Source organism: Herpailurus yagouaroundi, unplaced genomic scaffold, assembly GCF_014898765.1.
Source record: "Herpailurus yagouaroundi ecotype Mexico unplaced genomic scaffold, PumYag 67690, whole genome shotgun sequence".
In the NCBI taxonomy this organism is placed as follows: domain Eukaryota; kingdom Metazoa; phylum Chordata; class Mammalia; order Carnivora; family Felidae; genus Herpailurus; species Herpailurus yagouaroundi.
The window spans coordinates 4773150-4793566 of record NW_024420490.1 but is presented as its reverse complement, the minus strand read 5'-3'; the positions used below and the strand labels follow the sequence as shown (position 1 = coordinate 4793566).

The 20417-nt window shown below is 43.7% G+C and overlaps 1 protein-coding gene across 1 annotated transcript in view; it reads left to right on the top strand.

Annotated features, from left to right (window-relative positions):
- Window positions 1–20417, top strand: part of PHKA2 (phosphorylase kinase regulatory subunit alpha 2) — a 70482-nt gene that overhangs the window by 11636 nt on the left and 38429 nt on the right. The window contains exons 2-6 of the mRNA XM_040468279.1: window positions 10983–11141; window positions 14210–14257; window positions 15423–15591; window positions 17538–17620; window positions 19883–19963. Of these exons, the coding sequence (XP_040324213.1) occupies window positions 10983–11141; window positions 14210–14257; window positions 15423–15591; window positions 17538–17620; window positions 19883–19963 (540 nt within the window). The remainder of the gene's footprint in view (window positions 1–10982; window positions 11142–14209; window positions 14258–15422; window positions 15592–17537; window positions 17621–19882; window positions 19964–20417) is intronic.

Sequence of the window (20417 nt, the reverse complement as noted above, 5' to 3'; positions counted from 1 at the left end):
GCCCAAATGATGCCAGACTGAGACCGCATTACCTACAATCCTGTCAATTCTCTTTGGAAAATTCTAAATGTTAGGAAGTTCTTGTATTGAGTTGAAATCTGACTTTTGAGTTGAAATCTGAGTTTTAGTAACTGAGAAAATTGAATCCCTCTTTCACAAGACAGCCTCTCAGCTCTTTGAAGATGCTAACTTGCTCTCCATTAAGCCTTCTCTAAATACCCATAATCTTCCCCTGTTCCCATGAGATTTGGCTTTCAGCCTATTCATAGCCCTAATCACCCTCTGGGGACATTCTAGGCGGTGAATGTCCCCTGTAAAATACGGTGTTTGGGGATATCTGGGTAGTTCAGTTGGTTGAACGTCTGACACCAGCTCAGGTCATGATCTCAGAGTTAATGAGTTTGAGCCCCGCATCGGGCTTACTTCTGTCAGCACAGAGCCTGCTTCAGATCGTCTGTCCACCTCTCCTTCTGTCCCTCCCCCGCTCTCACTCTCAGAAATAAATTAAAAACATTAAAAAAATTTTAAATGAATAAAACATGGTTTTATTGTTTGGCAGTGACTAAATATGCTAGATGTGCTCTGTGAGGCTGGCAGTTTAGTGAGACTCTCATTTCTCTCATCTGAAAACTTTGCTTCCATTAACACAGCATTGGCTTTTTTGGTATCCACTCATATGCTGTTGGTAGGTTACTGTTAAAACTTGTAGTCATTGTTGTATGGTTGAAATTTCTTGCACCTAAGTGTTGGGACCGGATAATGTCAGTGTCACAGGGTAGCTGCTGGAGTTAGGAAGGAGGGGGTGATTTGGAAAAGAGAGAAGAGGTTCTGTTAAAGATGTGTTGGGGCCCCTGGGGCAGGAATGTATGTGTAAAGGGAACTGAGTCGACTCGAATGTGTGGGAGTGTTGGCTAATAAAATTAGTTCAGCAAACATTTATTAAGCATATGAGCCCAATAAATAAATTCTTGTTGAATTCTTTCTAGTTTGTTTCAACCGGTTGCCCAAGTCCATAAGCATTCTCCTGGTCCAGTACTGGCTCAGCATCTACTTTGCAGCTCTTACCTGTCTCTCCTGTCCCCTCTACACACCCTCTAAGGGCAGTAACTATCACCGTTTCAACATCTCTGTTCTCTTCTGTTGTTAAAATCTCCATTTCCTGCTTGCTCTGAGAATCATCTTTGTATTGCCACCAGCCCAGATTGTGTAAGTGTTCTTTCTTGAGCTTGTCTGAAGGCTTTAGCTTTCATTTTTTTCATTTTTCAAGTAGATACTTATAATGTTGAATATGTGTTTTTTCAACTACATGCACACCACTCTTAGGAAGTCACGTATACTGTTTTCTTTGGTCGTCCTCTACCCCTGTACCCCTACACTTGCCGAAACCAAAATGTTCATCCACTAATGAGTGGGAACACAAAATTTACTATGTCTATACAGTGGAATGTTATTTGCAATAAGAAGGGATGGAGTACTGACACCTCTATAACATTGAAAGACCTGGAACACATTATGCTGATTGAAAGAAGCCGGGCATGAGAGATCACATATGGTATGAGGCTGTTTATACAAAATGTCCAGGCAAATCTATAGGAACAGAAAGTAGATTAGTGGTTGCCAAGGCCTGGGAGTTTGAAGGTCAGGGGCAGATGGGAAATGACTTTTAATGGGTATGGGGTTTCATTTCGGAGTGATGAAAATATTCTAAAATTAACTGCGATGTTTCTGTAAGTCTGTAACTATAGCAAAAACCATTGAATTGTACCCTTTAAATGGGTAAAGTATATGGTATATGAATTATGTCACAATAAAAATTTTTTTTAAAAAGTGCTAGAAATCACAATAAATTTCCTTTTTCATATATTTAGTGTACAGTTCTGTGAATTTTAAAACGTGTAGAGTCATGTAACCATAACCATAATCAAGATACAAAGCAGTTCCTTCAACCCCAAAAGATCTCCCTCCTGCTACCCCTTTGTCACACCCTCTCCCCACCCTTAACCCCTGGAAACCACCGATCACTTCTCTATCGCTATAGTTTTGTCTTTTCAAGAATGTCATGTAAGTGGAATCATGTGGTATGTAACCTTTGCGAGTGGCTTCTTTCACTTAGCATAAGGCCTGTGAAATTCATCCAAGTTGCTGTATATTAATAGTTTGTTCTTTTCATTGCTAGGTAGTATTCATTATAGAGATATATCCCAGTGTGTTTATCCATTCACCTATTGAAGGACATTTGAGTTTCCAGTTTTTGGTAGTTAAGAATTGAGCTGCCTTACACATTGCTTGTAGAGGTCTCTGTTTCTCTAGGGTAAATATTCAGGAACAGGATTGCTGGGTTGTAGGGTAAGTGCTCAAGGTTATTAGAAATTGTCAAACTGGGGACACCTGGGTGGCTCAGTCAGTTAAGCATCTGACTCTTGGTTTCTGTTCAGGTTATGATCCCACGGTTTGTGAGATCAAGCCCCACATTGAGCTCTGTGCTGGCAGTGTGGAGCCTGCTTGAGATTCTCTCCTCTCTCTCTCTGCCTCTCCCCTGCTCATGCTCTCTTTTTCTCTCTCTCTCAAAATAAATAAGCTTAAAAAAAAAAAAAAGAAATTGCCAAACCGTTCTCTAGAGCGGCAGCACCACTTTGCATTCCCACCAGCAACATAAGAGGATTCCAGTGATTCTACGTCTCTGTCAACACTTAGTAATGGCAGTATTTTTAATTGTAGCCATCTTAATAGGTATGTAGTGATAGCTCATAGTAGTTTTAATTTGTATTTACTTAATAGCTAATGATGTTGAGCTTTTTATGTGCTTATTTGTCATCTGTCAAATCCTCTTAAGTGAAGTATCCAAGTTTTTTTGTTTTTACCAATTTTTAAATTAGGCTGTTTGTTTTCTTACTGTTGAGTTTTGAGAGTTCACAGTTCTCTTGTTGAGTATGGGACTTGCAAATAGTTTCTCCTAGTCTGTAGCTTGTTTTTGTTTGTTTGTTTTTATCTCTTAACAGTGTCCTTCGCAGAGCAAAAGTCTTTAATTTTACTCAAGTCCAATTTATCGGTTTTTCTTCTATGGATCTTCCTTTTAGTACTATCATGGCTAATTCCGCCCAGCTGTAGGTCATGAAGGTTTTTCTTCTGTGTTTGCTTATAAAAGTTTTATAGGTTTCCATTTAACATTGAGATCTGTGATTTTGAGTTAATTTTTGTAATGTTTTATTTATTTATTTTGAGAGAGAGAGAGTGAGCAGGGGAGAGGCAGAGAGAGAGGATGGGGGAGAGAATCCCTAGCGGGCTCCAAGCTCAGCATGGAGCCCAACACGGAGCCCAACACGGTGCTTGATCTCATGACCTGAGCTGAAATCAAGAGTTGGACTCTTAACTGACTGAACCACACAGGCGTCCCTGAGTTAACTCTTGTAGGAGATGCAGGATTGAGATTGAGATTCATTTTCTTGCATATGGATGCCCGGTATTTGCTTTGCTCTAGAACCATGTTAACAACAATTTTGACCTCTAAGTTTATTGTTTTTGTTTACTCACATTTTTAAAAATAGCACATCTTTTTATTATTCTCATTATTTCCTTGAGTGGTTTCAATATTTCTTTGAGTATTTTTTTTTAATTCAAGTGTAGTTGACCTATATAGTATTATGTTAGTTTCAGGTATATAGTACAGTGATTTGACAATTATATACATTATGAAATGCTCACCACAGTAAGTATAGTTACCATCTGCTGTCATACAAAGTTATTTACAATGTTATTGACTGTATTTCCTATGGTGTATTTTTCATCCCTGTGACTTATTTATTTTATAACTGGAAGTTTGTCCTTCTTAATCGTCTTCACTTGTTTCACTCATCCTCTCACCACCTCCCGCCCCTTGGCAACCACCAGTTTGTTCTTTGTACTTATGAATCTGTTTCTGTTTGTTTTTGTTTTTTAGATTCCACATATAAGTGAAATCATACGGTACTTGTCTTTCTCTTAGCATAACCCTCTAGGTCCATCCATGTTGTCACAAATGGCACAGTCTTACTCTTTTTTATGGCCAAGGAATATTTCATTGTATATATAAACCACATCTTCTTTTTCTGTTCGTTTGTCAGTGGAAACTTGGATTGCCTCCTTATCTTGGCTATTGTAAATAATGATGCAGTAAACATAGGAGTGCATATATCTTTTTTAATAAGTGTTTTCATTTTCTTTGGGTAGTGAAATTACTGGATTGTATGGTATTTCTATTTTTTATCTTTTTGAGGAACCTCAGTACTATTTTCCATAGTGGCTGCACTAGTTTGCATTCCTACCAACAGTGCACAAGTGTTCCCTTTTCTCCACATCCTTGCTAATGCTTGCCATTTCTTGTCGTTTTCATTCTAGTCATTCTGACAGGTTTAAGGTGATCTCATTATGGTTTTGATTTGCGTTTCCCTGGTGATTACTGGTGTTGAGCATCTTTTCATGTGTCCGTTGGCCATTTGTATGTCTCCTTTGGAAAAATGTCTATTCAGATCTTCTGCCCATTTTTAAATCAGATTATTTGCTTTTTTGTTGTTATTGAGTTGTATAGGTTCTTGTTATACTTTGGGTATAAACCCTCTATCAGATACATTATTTGCAAATATCTTCTCCCATTCAGTAGGTTGCCTTTTTGTTTTGTTGATGATTTCCTTCACTGTGCAAAAGCTTTTTACTTTGGTGTAGTCCCATTAGTTAATTTTTGCTTTTGTTTCCCTTGCCTGAGGAGACCTATCCATAAATATGTTGCTAAGTCCAGTGTCCATGTAATTACTGCTCATGTTTTCTTTTAGGAGTTTTATGATTTCAGGTCTTAGGTTTAAGTCTTTAACCCATTTCAAGCTAGTTTTTGTGTATGGTCTAAAAAAGGGGCCCATTTCCATTCTTTTGCATATAGCTATCCAGTTTTCCCAGAACCATTTATTGAAGAGACTGTCTTTTCTCCACTGTATAGTCTGACCTCCTTTGTTGTAGGTTAATTGATTATATAATCATGGGTTTATTTCTGGGCTGGCTGTTTTGTTCTATTGATCTATGTGTCTGTCTTTGTGCCAGTACCATAATGTTTTCATTACCATAGCTTTGTAGTATATGTTGAAAGCTGGGGTTGTGATACCTCCAGCTTTGTTCTTCTTTCTCAAGATTGCTTTGGCTATTTGGGGTCTTTTGTGGTTTTATACAAATTTTAGGATTTTTTTGTTCTAGTTTTGTGAAAAATGCTATTGGTATTTTGATAGGGATTGCATTGAACCTGTAGATTGCTTTGGGTAGAATGGACATTTTAACAATTAATTTAATTAACTTAACAATTCTTCCATTCCATGAGTATGGTGAGGTTTGTGTGATTGAGTTTTAGAAAGTTGTGTGCTTCTAGGAATTTATTCATTTATTCTGAGTTATCCAATTTGTTGGCACATAATGGTTCATAGTATTCTTTTATTACCCTTTGTATTTCTGTGTTCCAACACCACTTATTAAAATAATAACTGTCCTTTCGGGGTGCCTGGCTGGCTCAGTCGGTAGATCATGAAACTTTTGATCTTAGGGTTGCAAGTTTGAGACACATGTTGGGTGTAGAGATTACTTAAAAATAAAATCTTAAAAAAAAAAAAAAAGACTGTCCTTTCCCCGTTTGTCTGTAGACTTTTGTCAAAAATCAATTTGTCATATTTGTGTGGATCTGTTTCTGGACTCTGGACTCTGACCTCTATGTGTCTATCCCTTTACTTCTTATTAGGTAGAGGCAAATTTAGGATTGTTAAGTCTTCATGGTGAACTGACTCTTTCATTTTTATGTAATATTCCTCTGTATCCCTGGTAATATTCTTTGCAGTAAAGTCAGCAAAGACCTTACCTGATATTAATATGTCAATTCCTTTTTCCTCCTACCCCTGTCCTAAAGAGTAGGAATTATCATGTATTTAATACTTTTTTATAAGCCAGTCTTTTTTTTTTTAACATTTATTCATTTTTGAAAGACAGAGAGAGACTTTTTTATAAGCCAAAAAGCAAAATGCACATGGCTCGTTACCATGTTAATCTCTGATCGCTACAGATTCACTTATCAGTGGGCTATAAAGGTGGGGGTCCCAACCCACCACAGCTAGCAGGTAAGGTCATCATGACAGCATAATTATTCACAATTCTTTACATAATAGTTGTTCACATAATTGTTCACATAATAGTTCACAGTTATTTGCTTCCCATCCTTAGGGGAGGATTTCACATCTCTCCCTTGTTGAACTCAGAAATGGCCATGAGACTTGGTTTCATGGATGAGATAAGAGGGGAGGTAATATGTGTCCATTCTGGCTGGCAGCCTGAAGAGGCAGCTCAGGGTTCGCTGTCTTTCTTCTCCCCTGCCATGGGATGGGCAGTGTTGTGGGTATAGGCTGCTCCAGTAGACTGGTTCCTAGAAGAAAGACAAGACCGAGCAGAACCACGGTCGACCAGCGATGGACATGAGGCATGGAAGAGAAATGAATGTTTGGTGTTATAAGACGCCAAGCCCTGGGCCCAATTCATTCTAGGCCTTTCTCTCACAAATAGGCGCCAAGAAGGGCACTTTCTCTAATTTAGAAATGAAGAAGTGGTGGAAGAGGTAAGAGGGGCCATCAGATGACTGAAACTGAGGGACAAGATGCCCAACTGTTGGCCCCTTGTGCTCAATGAAACACAATTTATTTGGGGCTCATTGTCTCAGGCCTCTTCTCCTCGAGTTGAAGGGTATCATTGTCAGTTCCCTCACAGCAGGGGTGCTGAGTCTCCTGGCTCAGGCCTGTGCCTTCTCCACATTGGGACACTACCCTTGACTCTTCATGGCTGCCCTCATAGCCCCATTGTCTGCAGTCCGCCCCATCTTCTTCCTCCATGGCCCCACACCTGTCACCTCAGGAAACGGTTGTCGAGCGGTCATGGTGCTCATTACAGAATTTGTCACTAATGTTAATTTACTCTTACAGGTAAAGTACACAGAGAGTTTAGTAAAACAGGGAAGATTGATTTGAGGGAGCAAAATTCAGGGCTAAAGAAGGGGAAAGGCAAAGACCTGGGGGTGGAGAGGGTAGAGAGTTGCCAGGGTTTTGTCCTCAAACATATCAATGGGATAAATATATCCACTAGCCATATTTACTGTAAAAATAAGGCACCGGGCTTTTTTTTTCCTAATAAAAATAACGATGGTTACGCTAAGCAGACTTGTAGATTGTTCCCCTAACCACTATCCCCATCTTCCCCATCGGATTTCCTGAAATAATTCTATGAAAAAGAAGTAATGTGAATGAAATCTGTTCAGATAGGTTGATAATATAGTTAGCAGTTATTGAGCACTGATTTATGGTAGATACAGTCCAAAATGCTTGATTTGGATTACTCATTTAATTCTCACCAACAACACTATTTGAGAGAGAGAGAGAGAGCACACGAGCGCAAGTTGGGGAGAGGGGCAGAGGGAGAGACAGAGTGAAAGAGAGTATCTTAAGCAGGCTCCACGCTCAGTGCAGAGCCCCACACGGGGCTCGATCCCATGGCTGTGGGATCATGACCTGAGCCGAAATTAAGAGTCGGATGCTTAACCGATTGAGCCACCCAGGTGCCTCCCAGCACCTCTGCTCTTAAACATAATATGCTGAAGGCTATGTGTGGGTATAGATACAATTATATTTTTAAAAGATTGGAAAGCAGCATATGGTTAAAATGATCATATCTGAAGCCATTGGCTTAGCCTGAAAAGCTCTGCCCGCTTTCCTCCTGTTGTCTGCAGTTCGGCTGTTTGTGTTCGGCTTGTAAAATTGCAGCAGATATGAAGGCCCCTTCCGTTTAGATAGCTAATGCAAGTAGAAGACCCCAGAGAGAGCTCTGAAGGGATGGACCTGTTGGGTGGTTCACAGAAACCAGTGAGTGAGAATGCAGGGGTGCAGCATAAGCCATCTTTAAGGAGGGGAGTAAGTAGCACAAAGGCAAAGCCACTGGCTCGGTTAGAAGAAGGGACAGCAGACTGGGCATCGCACAGTATCTCCCGATCTGTGGTCGTTTCAGTTTTTATGAATTACATCAAAATGGAACCTCCCACGTCTTCCAACACAGCACATTATTTTTTATAAACTTAGAGAAAGAAGCCAGTCTTAGCTGGGGCTGCCGTAACAAAATACCACAGACAGGCGAGCTGAAACAACAAGAGATTTATTTCTCACAGTTCTGGAGGCTGGGAAGTCCAAGACGAGGGTGCCGGCATGGTCAGGTTCTGGTGACGGCCCTCTTCCAGGTTGCAGACAGCTGGCTTCTTGTTGCAACCTCACGTGGCAGAGAGAGCAAGCTAGCATTCTGGCCTCTTCTGTAAGGGCACTAGGTGCCATTCGTGAGGGCTCTACCCTCACTGATCGCCTCCCAAAGGCCCCACCTCCGAATAGCATCACGTTGGGAATTAGATTTCAGCATCTGAATAGACACGAATGTTCAGTTCATAATAGTAAATTCAAGGGGCCGCTGGGCGGCTCAGTCCGTTAGGTGTCCATGTTCGGCTCGGGTCATGATCTCACGGTTCACGGGTTCGAGCCCCTCATCGGGCCCGGAGCCTGGAGCCCGCTTCCGATTCTGTGTCTCCCTCTCTCTCTGCCCCTCCCCCGTTCATGCTCTGTCACTGTCTCAAAAATAAAAAAAAACATTAAAAAAAATTTTTTTAAATACTAAATTCATAACTTACTGTTCATAACTCCTTTCACTGAGTGCAGTAGCACCGCAGTTTAACATGGTTTGAGTAGGTAGGTAGTCTTGAATGTGGGAATCTCAACACCCAGACTGCATCCCTGTAGTGAAACGAGGGGTTCAGACGTAATAGCTCTGGGTGGAGATAAACTAATCCAGTTCACCAGGTAAGCCCAAACTAAAGAATCAAAGAAGTAACTTCCAGCTAACAGGACAGTGACATTTCATAATCCAAACCACACTTGGCACTATGTGTCGGCGGTCACTGCTGTCTCATCGGAAGGCTGTTTGTCTCCGTGGACTCTCAGTTGACGGATATTCGAGGAAGGGGCTGATTTCTTTCTCTGGATCTCCTGATGATTCCCGTCCTGGGATTAGCCAACTGGCCTCAGAACAGTTAAAGTTGCTTATGTTATACATTGTTGGATTTTTTTAAAAACCCCAGTTGTCCGATGTTGGACTAAGACTCACACCTTCACTCAGCCATTTCTCGACTTCAGTTCTTTAAAATGATTGATGTACAATTGTTGGCCATGGAGCTGTGTCAAAAGACAAAACTCTGTTGCCCCTGTGGGCGGTTTCAGTTGAGTTTTAGATGCTTTTGAAGAGGACATAGATTAGTTAAAGGAGAAAGTCCACTATTTAATTCCTCATGTGGGACCGTTTGGAACTATGCCAGTGTTTTCTTTTATCTAATAACCGTGGCACTATCACTTTGAAAGTACCCAACAGTTTTTTCGTGAGCCTCCTTGTAAATAATTTAGTACTCTTTTGAGTAATTTTTTTTTAAGCTGGCAAGGCCCTGTATTGGACGTATTTTATCAGATACATATTTCTTTACATATTTTCAGGACAGGTCAACAAGGCTTGATCTTTATGTCACTCTTTTTCTATCTTATCCATTTTATTTCTAAGCACAGAGTTTATTAGCACTGGCTTTTAAAAAATAATAGCTTTATTGGGATATAATTTACTTACCGTACACTTCATCTGTGTAAAGTAAACAGTGTAATGGTTTTCAGTATATTTACAGAGTCATGCATCATCACCGTGATCAATTTTGGAACAATTTGATCAGCTCCAGAAAGTGACCTGTTAACAGTCACTCACACCCCATTTCCTTCTACCCGCCCCCCACCCCCACCCTAAACAACCATTAATCTTTCTATCTCTACAGGTTAACCTATTCTGGACGTTTCATATAAATGGAATGAGAGAATATGTGGTCCTTTGTGACCAGCTTTTTTTTACTTAGCATTATGTTTGCCAGGTTCACCCATGCTGTAGCATATATGAATGCTTCTTCATTCCTTTTTATTGCTGAATGATATTTCATTGTATAGACTACATTTTGTTCATTCATCAGTTGATGGGCATCTGGGTTGTCTCCGCTTTTGAGTTATTATGACTAATGCTGTCAAGAATATTGTGTGTACTTTTTTGTGTGTGAAGATCTGGCTTTTTAGTGACTCGGCTGCCCTTTTAAATATCATAGCTAGGGGCGCCTGGGTGGCTCAGTCGGTTAAGTGTCCGGCTTCGGCTCGGGTCACAATCTCACAGCGCGTGGGCTCGAGCCCCGCGTCGGGCTCTGTGCTGATGGCTTCGGATTCTGGGTCTCCCTCCCTCTCTGCCCCACCCCCGCTCGCGCTCTGTCCCTCTCAAAAATAAATAAACATTAAAAACAAATTTTAAATATCATAGCCAAATAGGACCTCTGATGTCCTGTTGCTTAGCGTGTCCTTTTTGGGCACGTGAAATGTCTGGATTACAGACAAGGCCTTGGAGGCCCGGATAGGGTAGGCGGCTTCCCCTGGCACACAGAGCTGGACTGGTGGAGTGGGGCCCCGCATCTGGGTCTCTCGCTCCAGGTTCAATGTCTCCCCAGCTGATGTGGAAGCATACAGGCGGGAGAAGACCTGAAGCCTGTGGTGCGCAGATTTGTTAAGACTCGTGGGCTTTTTCTATTGGTCGGTCGTTTTGTTTGTCACAACGGTATGATCTGGTTTGAAAGCACAAGAACTTCAGCGTTAGAAGGTTCCCTAGAGACTTTCTAAGCTAATATTTCTATTATATAGATGAGGGAACCACAGAGGAGTGACGTCACTTGTCACGCAAGACCATGCTGTTGGTGGCAGAGCAAGGAAGGACTAGAACTCCGATTTCTGCTCCTCATCCCGGCCCTCGGCGTGCCCCCTCAGGGCAGGCGTCCGTTTGCCAGGAGTTGGGTGAAGGTGGCGCTGAGTCATTTTGTGTCTCTTCTCTAACAGAATCCGGTCACAGGGCTGCTGTCAGCCAGTCACGAACAGAAGGACGCCTGGGTGCGGGATAACATCTACAGCATTCTGGCCGTGTGGGGCCTGGGCATGGCCTACCGCAAGAATGCCGACCGCGATGAGGACAAGGCCAAAGCCTACGAGCTGGAGCAGGTAATGCCGAGTGGCAGCCACGTTGGCTGCTCAGCCCCTTTCCCCTGAACTGAAAAGCCTCCAAGGAGGTAGCTGTTTGTGTAGAACAGTTCGGTGTATGCGCCCCGTCCATTCCTGCTATAGAATATTTTAGGGGGGCGCTTAGGTAGCCTCCACCTCTCATTGGTCTTTCTCTTTGAGATTTTTTTGTCTTCCTTAAAAACAATAAAAATCATACTATTCTGAACAGGAAAAGAAAGCGTCCACATTTCTAACTAGCTACATGTCTCTCTCACATGCTCTGTCCATTTTATATATACTTACATACACAGTGCCATTATACACTCATATAATGACTGTTTCCAAAGAACACAACAGTCATATAATGACTGTTTCCAAAGAACACACCAGAAATACACGTTCCAGAGTGTATGCTTTGTAGTAGTCATGTTGAAAGGGTATTTCTCCAAACGGTATTGCTACTGCTTGAAACATTTTCGGAATTTCCCTTAGAAATTCCTTTCTAGTTTGAGCCCTTCCAAAGCGGTCTTATTAATTTATAGTTACCTTTTAATTTTGAGTCACATTGGTGTTGTCCAATATTCATGCCTATGTCACCATCACAGCACTGTGAAATCCTCTTACTGATTTCTCAGATCAGAAACTGACGTACCCGCCGAAGCAAAGGTTTGCCATCCTTGAGTACGTAAGAAAATATTCTGCCCTTGAGCACGGGAGGTATTTTCAGAGTATTTGGAGTGACGGTGTTGAAGCAGAAAGCACTGACATATAAAATTATAGTTCTCTTAGCAGGAGAACCTTTTGGATTTATCTTTGATTCATACGTTCCTCCTTGGCCCTCCCAGCTAGCCGATTGTCAGACCCAGGGAGAGTTCTTACAGCCCGATCAGTGCTTGTGATAGCAACCAAAGTGGGCAGGAGTTGTGGGCAGCCTTGACGACAGTAGGGAAACTTAAGAGAGGAAACCTGTCTGTGGGAGCAAGGGAAGGATGGTTTGGGTTTGACTGGACGTTGCTGAGCGTAAGGCGATACAATCACCAAGCTTTGGAGGTAGAGCAAGAGGTAGTTTTAAAAAATGCTTATAGCAAGCACTGGGTGCTCCCCCAAGAAGTTGGATAGCTAGCACATAAGTGAGCCGTTCTTAGCAGCGTAATAATTTAATGTGGTTGTTCATCAAACTTCCCATCCTCCCTTGAGACGAAGTCAAAGTAAAGCCTGCCGTCTACACACACGTGTGCATGCACGCACACACACCGTGTACCTCTCCTCTGTAAGCGTTTTCTTTTCTTCTTAATTTTTTTTTAATGTTTATTCATTTTTGCGAGACAGGGTGCGAGCAGGGGAGGGGCAAAGAGAGAGGGAGACAGAGGATCTGAAGCGGGCTCCGAGCTGTCAGCGCAGAGCCCGACGCGGGGCTCGGACTCATGAAAGGCGAGATCGTGACCCAAGCCGAAGTCGGACGCCTAACCGACTGAGCCACCCAGGCGCCCCCTCTGTAAGCGTTTTCTGACGCAGGCTAGAGTTGACTGGATTTGCTGCTCTGTGACGGACGATAGCGAGGCACGAATAGGGCACGTTGTTTTGATGAGTGTGGTTGACAACTAAAGAGAGACGTTTCCCTTGATTATGGAAGATAACATGGGATCTTCCAGTGATCTGAAGCAGGGATGCTATTGCGCTTGGAGCTTGGGGAGCACAGTCGTTCATTGTGTGAGACTAGCCCATGCATGGAAGGACACTTAGGCTCCTTGGTCCCTACGCACTAAATGCCGGTAGTCCCCATCTTTATCTTGGTGACGGTAAAAATGCTCCTGGCCCCACATTTCCAGATGTTCCCTCACCCCTGGAGGATGGGAATGGCCACCCAGTTGGGAACCACTGTGCCTCTTCATAATGGAAAATAAGTTTTCTTTACTTGAGGGGAAGTCAGTTGACAAATGGTCACGCTGTACACAGTAGGAAATGTTAATTATAGCAATGTTAGTTATAACCTTATCGTGAGGTAACATTTTCTGCCTCAAAAGAGTTTATGACCTAAAGTGAAATCGTATTCTAGAATTCTAGGATTTTAGAGGCAGAAGGATCTGAAGGATAATTCACTCCAGACTTTTCTGTGGTAATTAACTTCCATGGCCTTTACTACATTCCTCCTCGGCAAAGCACGTACGTTCTGCAAGACAGGAGATGCTCATGGTCCTGGGTAGGAGCTTCTTCCAGCCAGTCTACTTCGACCTACAAACTGTCCCATTCTGTAGCCACTTGTGAATTCATTTTATGGTGTTTCTCATAGGACATATTAAGAGCAGTCTTTTGATGGGCCTGAATTGTGAAGGAAGTGGGAGGCAACATAACGTATTGACTAAGAGCTCAAACGCCTGCCAGCTGCGTGACTTTAGCAATGTCGCCTCATCTTTCTCAGCCTCAGGTTCCTCATCTATAAAGTGGGGTAATAATGACACTCACCTCATAAGGTTGTTTGCGAGAATTACACAGAACCCAGGCAAAGTGTTTTATACAGCTCCTGGGCAGAATGTCTGATGATCATCGTACTATTGTTCTTATTTATAATAATAATTACAATAGTTGGTTGCGATACGTATTATTGAGTAACCTTGGTGGCCACTTGCATTTTGTAAGAACTTTACTCAATAGTCCAGTGATGGTGTCACAAATGGCTCTTTTGGCAAAGTGTCATTACTTTGGGGCAGGATGGTGGACTTAATTCATCTTTAGCATGACAAAAATGAATTACTAAGAATTGTGACATCAGAATTAAACATCAGGGTACTAGGCTTATACAAATTGTCTCGCTAGAATACCAGTGGATTCCAGAACTGGAGGTGCCATGTGGTCCAACCCCTTTATTTGAGATAAGTCGCTGCATCCAGATTTTCTTTGTTTGTGATGGATTGGAGGTAATCGAAACAATCGGAAGACGTGTATATGCTCAGGATGCACCTTCTCAGGGAGGTCTCTAGGCAGCCCTGGTTACCGACCACGTGGTAAGGAGGTGGTTTTCATGGAGCAGGGAAGCTGGCCTCGTCACTCATCCCGCTTTATTTCCGCAGAACGTGGTGAAACTGATGCGGGGTCTTCTCCAGTGCATGATGAGACAGGTAGGCAGAAAATGGCAAATGTGTTTTCAGGTCATCTTAGTGGGTATTTATCATTTACATGGTGACAGCTAACATCCCTAAAGCGTCTTGAGCTTTTCTTCTCAAGTGGAAGAGAAATAGGAAATAGTTTACGTTCTTTGTCCTTTTAAATTATCTTCAATAAGGACCCAGAATCAAAGGACCCCGTTACTCAGAATCTCTTTTGAAGAGTTACTTGTGTAAAAGGAGAACATGCCCTTTTTTTAAATGGGGCAGAGACCATTGTTATTTATTTATTTTCAATGTTGACTTATTTATTTTGAGAGAGAGAGAGAGAGAGAGAGAGAGAGCGAGCGAGCATGGGCAGGGAAGGGGCAGAGAGAGAGGGAGAGAGAGAATCCTAAGCAGGTTCCGCGCTGTCAGTGCAGAGCTCACATGGGGCTCGATCCCATGAACCATGAGATCATGACCTGAGCCAGAATCAAGAGTCGGACACTTAACCGACTGAGCTGCTCAGGCGCCCCAGATATCATTGTTTTTTAAAGCCACTCCCAGACAGCCACGTAGCACTGTTTATTTTGTTGAGTTTATAAAAGGGTTTCCTTTCATTTGAGTTGAAATGCTTGAGTTTTTAAAACTTGACGTTACTGTTTACTGGTATTTTCAGCGAGGAGTAAATAAAACAATTCATTGAGCTTGTACTGTGTGCAGAATATCCTGCCGGGATCTGCACACATTCCGAGATGAATGATACTGTCCCCGCCCTTCATCAGCATATGCCCAGTTAGTCTTCGAAGACCTAGTTGCCCTTTCCTTTGGACATAAGGAAACAAGAAGTTGAAGTTTAAACGGGGCCTCTTTGTTCCCTCTCTCTCTTACTGAGTGCCTCCCGTGTGTCACAGCTCATGCTGGGCATATGCAGACAAAGAAACCCTTTGGCTTGACCCGTTGCCCTGCAGAGCTTGTTAAAATCCCACTGGGCCGGGCCCCTTCTGGTGCGGACGGGAAGAATTCCCCACACAGCCCCTCTGTGTGGTGCTCACTAGGGATCATGTGCTGCCTTCCATCCCTCTGGCTCCCAGAGGTAGCTGCTAAGAGGTCTAGAACTAAGAGATGGGCTTTGGGTATGGCCTCTGCCCGCCGTCATCCCCTTTACTGTGTGGAGCCGGCTTGCTTCCTCCCTCAGGTACATAAAGTGGAGAAGTTCAAGCACACTCAGAGTACCAAGGACAGCCTGCACGCCAAGTACAACACCGCCACCTGCAGCACCGTGGTGGGTGACGACCAGTGGGGCCACCTCCAGGTGGATGCCACCTCCCTCTTCCTCCTGTTCCTGGCCCAGATGACGGCCTCCGGTGAGCCAGGGTCGTTCGAGCCCATTGTACAGGGAGTGACATTGTACAGGGAGAAGGGGGTGGGGAGGGACAGGCATTGATTAGAATTCAAAATAAGTTATTTCTGTAAAGAAAAAGCATGCTCTTGATAACGTTACATGCATTGACTCTGTGACATGCTCATAGCCAACCTTCTGAGGACTGGTAGGACAAAGGGCTGTTGATCCCAAAGCTTCCTTGCTGCCACTGTTTACTGGAGCAGCCGAGATCAGATCTACTTCTGACAGTCTGAATATCTGCAGACAGCGTCAAACCCCCTCTTGGGATTTTCTTCTCTAGTATTAGCAGGCCTGGCCCCTTCACCTTTTCCTCTCACTGCCCGGCTCACCCCCTTCTAGACACACCCTCATCTACCTGAATTATACCGAAACAGTGTCATTTCTAGGGCTCGGCTACGTGCCCGGAGTGGTCAGTCAGTCCATAGTACCCATGCTGGGAGTGGGCCCGAAGTCCCCGACCATGAGCATTGCCCCTCAGCCCCCCCCACTGTGGCCGCCAGGGCTTAGGTCAGTCAGCTGCTGTGTCGCCAAGTTCTCGTCACCAGCGGTAAACTGACCTTTGGAGTTAGAGGCTTCCCGTGTAGTTCGGACTGCAGGTGTGAAACTCAAAGTTAGCAGAAATCCACAAGTGATATTGTTACAGCTTTGTGAATACACCGGGCATTTATAAAAAATACTTCTTGGTTGTGAAAATTAATATGAACCTGTAAATAGTTTGGAAAATTTAACAAAATACAAAGAAAAAAATTCCCCTGTCCATTTTCATTTGAATGTGTGTCCTCCAAGTTTTTTTTTCTATTTAAGGTCTTTTCGTTTGCATGGCTAATAATCTTTATTATATAGCATTGTAACTTGAGCATTTTCCCCATGATCTTACAAGCTCTCGATAAACATAATTTTAGTGACTTTATCAGTGGATATGTTATAATCAAACCATTCCTTTATTCTTTTCCCCCTATTATAACTAATGTTGCAATACCAACTTTGACCCCTTCTCCGTTTGCTTCCTTCTGTTGGGTGTCATTCAGAGGCTACTTACATATACTACCAAGTTGTTTTCAGAACAGTTTACTAGTCAAACTCCCCCCATTGATGCAAGAGTTCATATCTCACCATACCTCTACCAGCTTCAAGAATTCATACTTTAAAAGTATGTGTATTTGCCATGATCAACTAAACGTTAAAGGACCCAAGCAAAAATCCAGCCCTGTTGGTCACTGCCTGCTTCAGTGCAGCCCCCTAGGGAGGTCCGGGGAGCTCGCCTTTCCACGAGGTTAAGGGTTGTCTCCTGACGCTGGGGGCTCTACTCTCTCATCTGCCACTGGGGAAATGTACCCACCCTTTGGCTCACTCAAGGGTAAGAATGGTGTCTGGTTGCTCCGGGCTAAAATTCATGGTTTGTTGGAAACTTCTTTGCACAAATCCAGCACTACCAGGAGGCCCCACACCTTCTCTTCCCATTTTTACTACCTGTAGGCACACACTCCTCCCTTCCTTTCTCTTTCAGAGATTAGGCATTAACCGTTCCAATTTACTTCAGACTGAATTAAAAAAAATTTTTTTTAATGTTTTATTTATTTTTTGAGAGCGAGCATGAGTGGGAGAGGGACAGAGAGAGAGGAGGACGGAGGGTCTGAAGCAGGCTCCATGCTGACAGGGTGACGGCAGCAGGCCCAGCGTGGGGCTCAAACTCATCAACTGTTAGATTATGACCTGAGCCGAAGTCACATGTTCAACTGACTGAGCTCCTCAGGCGCCCCATGCTTCAGACTTAATTTTTGATGCGCTCGTAAGAAAACTGAAAATGGGGGTACAAGGATTTCTTTCCTAGTGTGGTATTTGTAGTTGGTAATTGGCAGCTCTCTCTTCACAACGGAAGTCCGTAACTTTATTGTTTTTCTTTACTAGGTTTACGTATTATTTTCACCCTTGACGAGGTGGCCTTCATACAGAATCTTGTTTTTTACATAGAAGCTGCATATAAAGTCGCTGTAAGTATCAACCCCAGTAATGTTTTCAGGTGTCCAGTTAAGAAGAATAAAACTCCTACCATTCTTGGAGGGCCAGACTGTTTGGGGCTGATCAGAAGGTTAGCGAGGTTACAGCTCTGTGACTGTCACCTCTGCACACAGAGTGCACATTTTCGTCCTGGAACGCAGCTGGGGAGTTGATGTTTTTGGAATGCACCACGTGCTCTGCTCGAACCCATTGTTCCGGTCTGAAATAAGACCAAAAGGTGTCCTGTGGCCTGTACCGGGCCGGCCTGACCCAGGGTGAAGGGCGGCCGCGTCGGCGTGTGGGTAGGAACTGCTGTGCGTGGGGATCCCCCCACGCAGCCGACAGGCGGAGGGCCCAGAGCCAGATGTGGGCCCGGCCGGTGCCGGTGGGTGTAAACTGTATAAACCCCACCCAGTTCCTCCAGGCTTCTGTCTGATAAGGAAGGCGGCGCCTTGCACACTTCTTAGAAAACAAGGAACCTTTGCAAAGCTGAGTGTAAGGGAAGTAAAGAAAGGGTAGAGTTTGTTTTCAAAAAAAAAAAAAAAACAAACCCAAAAACGCCACTATGGTCTAGAGCAAGGGTCGGCAAACATTTTTTGTAAAGGGCCAGACAGTAAAGATTTTCAACTTTTCAGCCCCTACGGTCCCTGTTGCTTCTACTCAAGTGTGCCATTGTCGTAGGAAGGCAGCCCTAGACAACACGTGAGCACGTGAGCATGGCTGTGTCCCAGACAGACCTTGTTTACAAAAATACATGGCAAACTAGGCTTGGTCCAAGGGCTACCCCGGGTCTAAAGAGGCGATTCTCAACGAGGGTCAATCTTCCCCTCCCGGGGGACATTGGACAACATCTGGTAACAGTTTTATGCTTGTCACACGGTGGAGGGAGCTACTGGCCCCTAGTGAGCGGAGGCGAGGGATTCTGCTGAACATCCCACCTCGCACGGGCAGCGCCCAAACACGGCAGGATCCGGCTCCAAATGGCGGCAGTGCCCAGGTCTAAAGAAACCAGAGAAGTCCTTGTGGGAAGGGTGGGACTTGAGGTAGACCTTGGAGGGTGAGTAGGGCTTAGGTGAGCAGAACGGTGCGGGAAGAGCATGTGCAGTCATGGGCGGGAATGAGCTCTGAATGTGGGAGCGGTCCTTGGGGAGAGGGGGCTCCGGGGGAAGGAGGAGACAGCCTGAAAGCAGAGTATTGGAGACAAGCGGAAAACAGTCTGCTTGTGGGCGTGCAAGGGGCGGGGGCCAGATAACAGAGGTGTGTGGCCAGCCGGAGAGAGGCATTTGACCGGGAGCCCCTGGGGAATAAATGGTTTGTCATTTTAGAGTCCTGCACAGGGGGGTGAGCTGATCAAAGCAGTTGCTGAGGATGAGTCACTTGGCTCTGGGGTTGGAGTGAGAATGGCGTGGAATGCGCAAAGGCCCAGATAGGAGGACTACGGAGGAAGGAGTCCTGGGGCTAAGCTACAAGGTGTGCCAGCAGGACAGAGGCGAAAGCCGCTCTGGTGTGCACATTTTGGAAATGTTCGTCTTTGCAGATCAAACAATAAACGCTGCAATTCTGGCACTGGTCCTGTTCTTGTTGGGTTGTCATTTTTCGGTAGCGCGTGTAGCGTTATTTCAGAACCGTATCCAGCGCTTGCCTCACCTAAGTGAAAATACGAATTATAAAAGGTATGCATGGATCACAGCCTCTGTGTGGATGGCATGTTCTGACCCAGTTCTTATTAATCTGGTTTAAAAGATAGGGCAAGTTCAGTATTCTGTGCCTCACTTGATTTTGGCTTTTGTTCCTTGCTTAGCACTTTTTCCCAAGAGGTCACGCTAGAAATTGGTATTAAATTATTTTAAGTGGTTTGGTTGGCTTCAACTAGCTATAATGCATCTGTTAAAGTTTCTTTATTCTATCTTACAATTTAAGTTCAAAGGGATTAGCTAAATAGAGGGGCAGCATTTCATTTGAAGAGAAATAAAACATGTTCTCTACAAATCAGGAATTTCTTACAAATTGATAACTTTTAGGAATAAGAAAATTGAGAGTGTTTTTGCATGCATTTTTGTTCCACTTGAGTTAAATTCTACACAGAGGTCAAATGAAGTGAAATTAAGGACAAGCACAGCCATGAATCCTGTAACCTTTGAGAATGGATATTCGCGTGCCATTGTGCCTGTGGGTAACATAAAGGAATTATGTTTCCCTAGCACTTCTCATATACCTCTTTTTCCTGCTCTGATGACTACCTTTTTCTTCCTCAGGATTATGGAATGTGGGAGCGCGGAGATAAGACTAATCAGGGCATTCCGGAATTGAACGCAAGCTCTGTAGGAATGGCTAAGGTGATGGTCTTGACCTGTTTGTTCTTCCTTCTGTGCATTTTAACTGCTTTGATTTGGTTCTCATCTTTAGGGGGATGGATTTAATCTAATGAGCATATTTTTCAAGTCAGCCACAAGTGTGAAATTCAAGTGGCACAGGTACCCCAGACAACTGAGATTATAGGTAAAGAATGTAGGATTCCTACACTGAAGTGTGCCTGTGCCCGAAAATAAGTGTCCTGCTTCCTCATTATTATCACCCACAGGCCTAAGCTCTTGCTGTTGTCCAGGCATCTGGATGTATGATGTCCAGTCTCCTTTTCTGGGTCATAAAGAGAGCTGAAGAATATGACTGCTTTGTAGGGCAGGGCTCAAAAGTTCCAAAGCCTGTGGGCTCAGGTCTGGCAAGTAACATACACAAATGAAGCTGGCCAGATAGAAAAGTATTGAGAGGTATTGGAGGCACTGGAAGCTT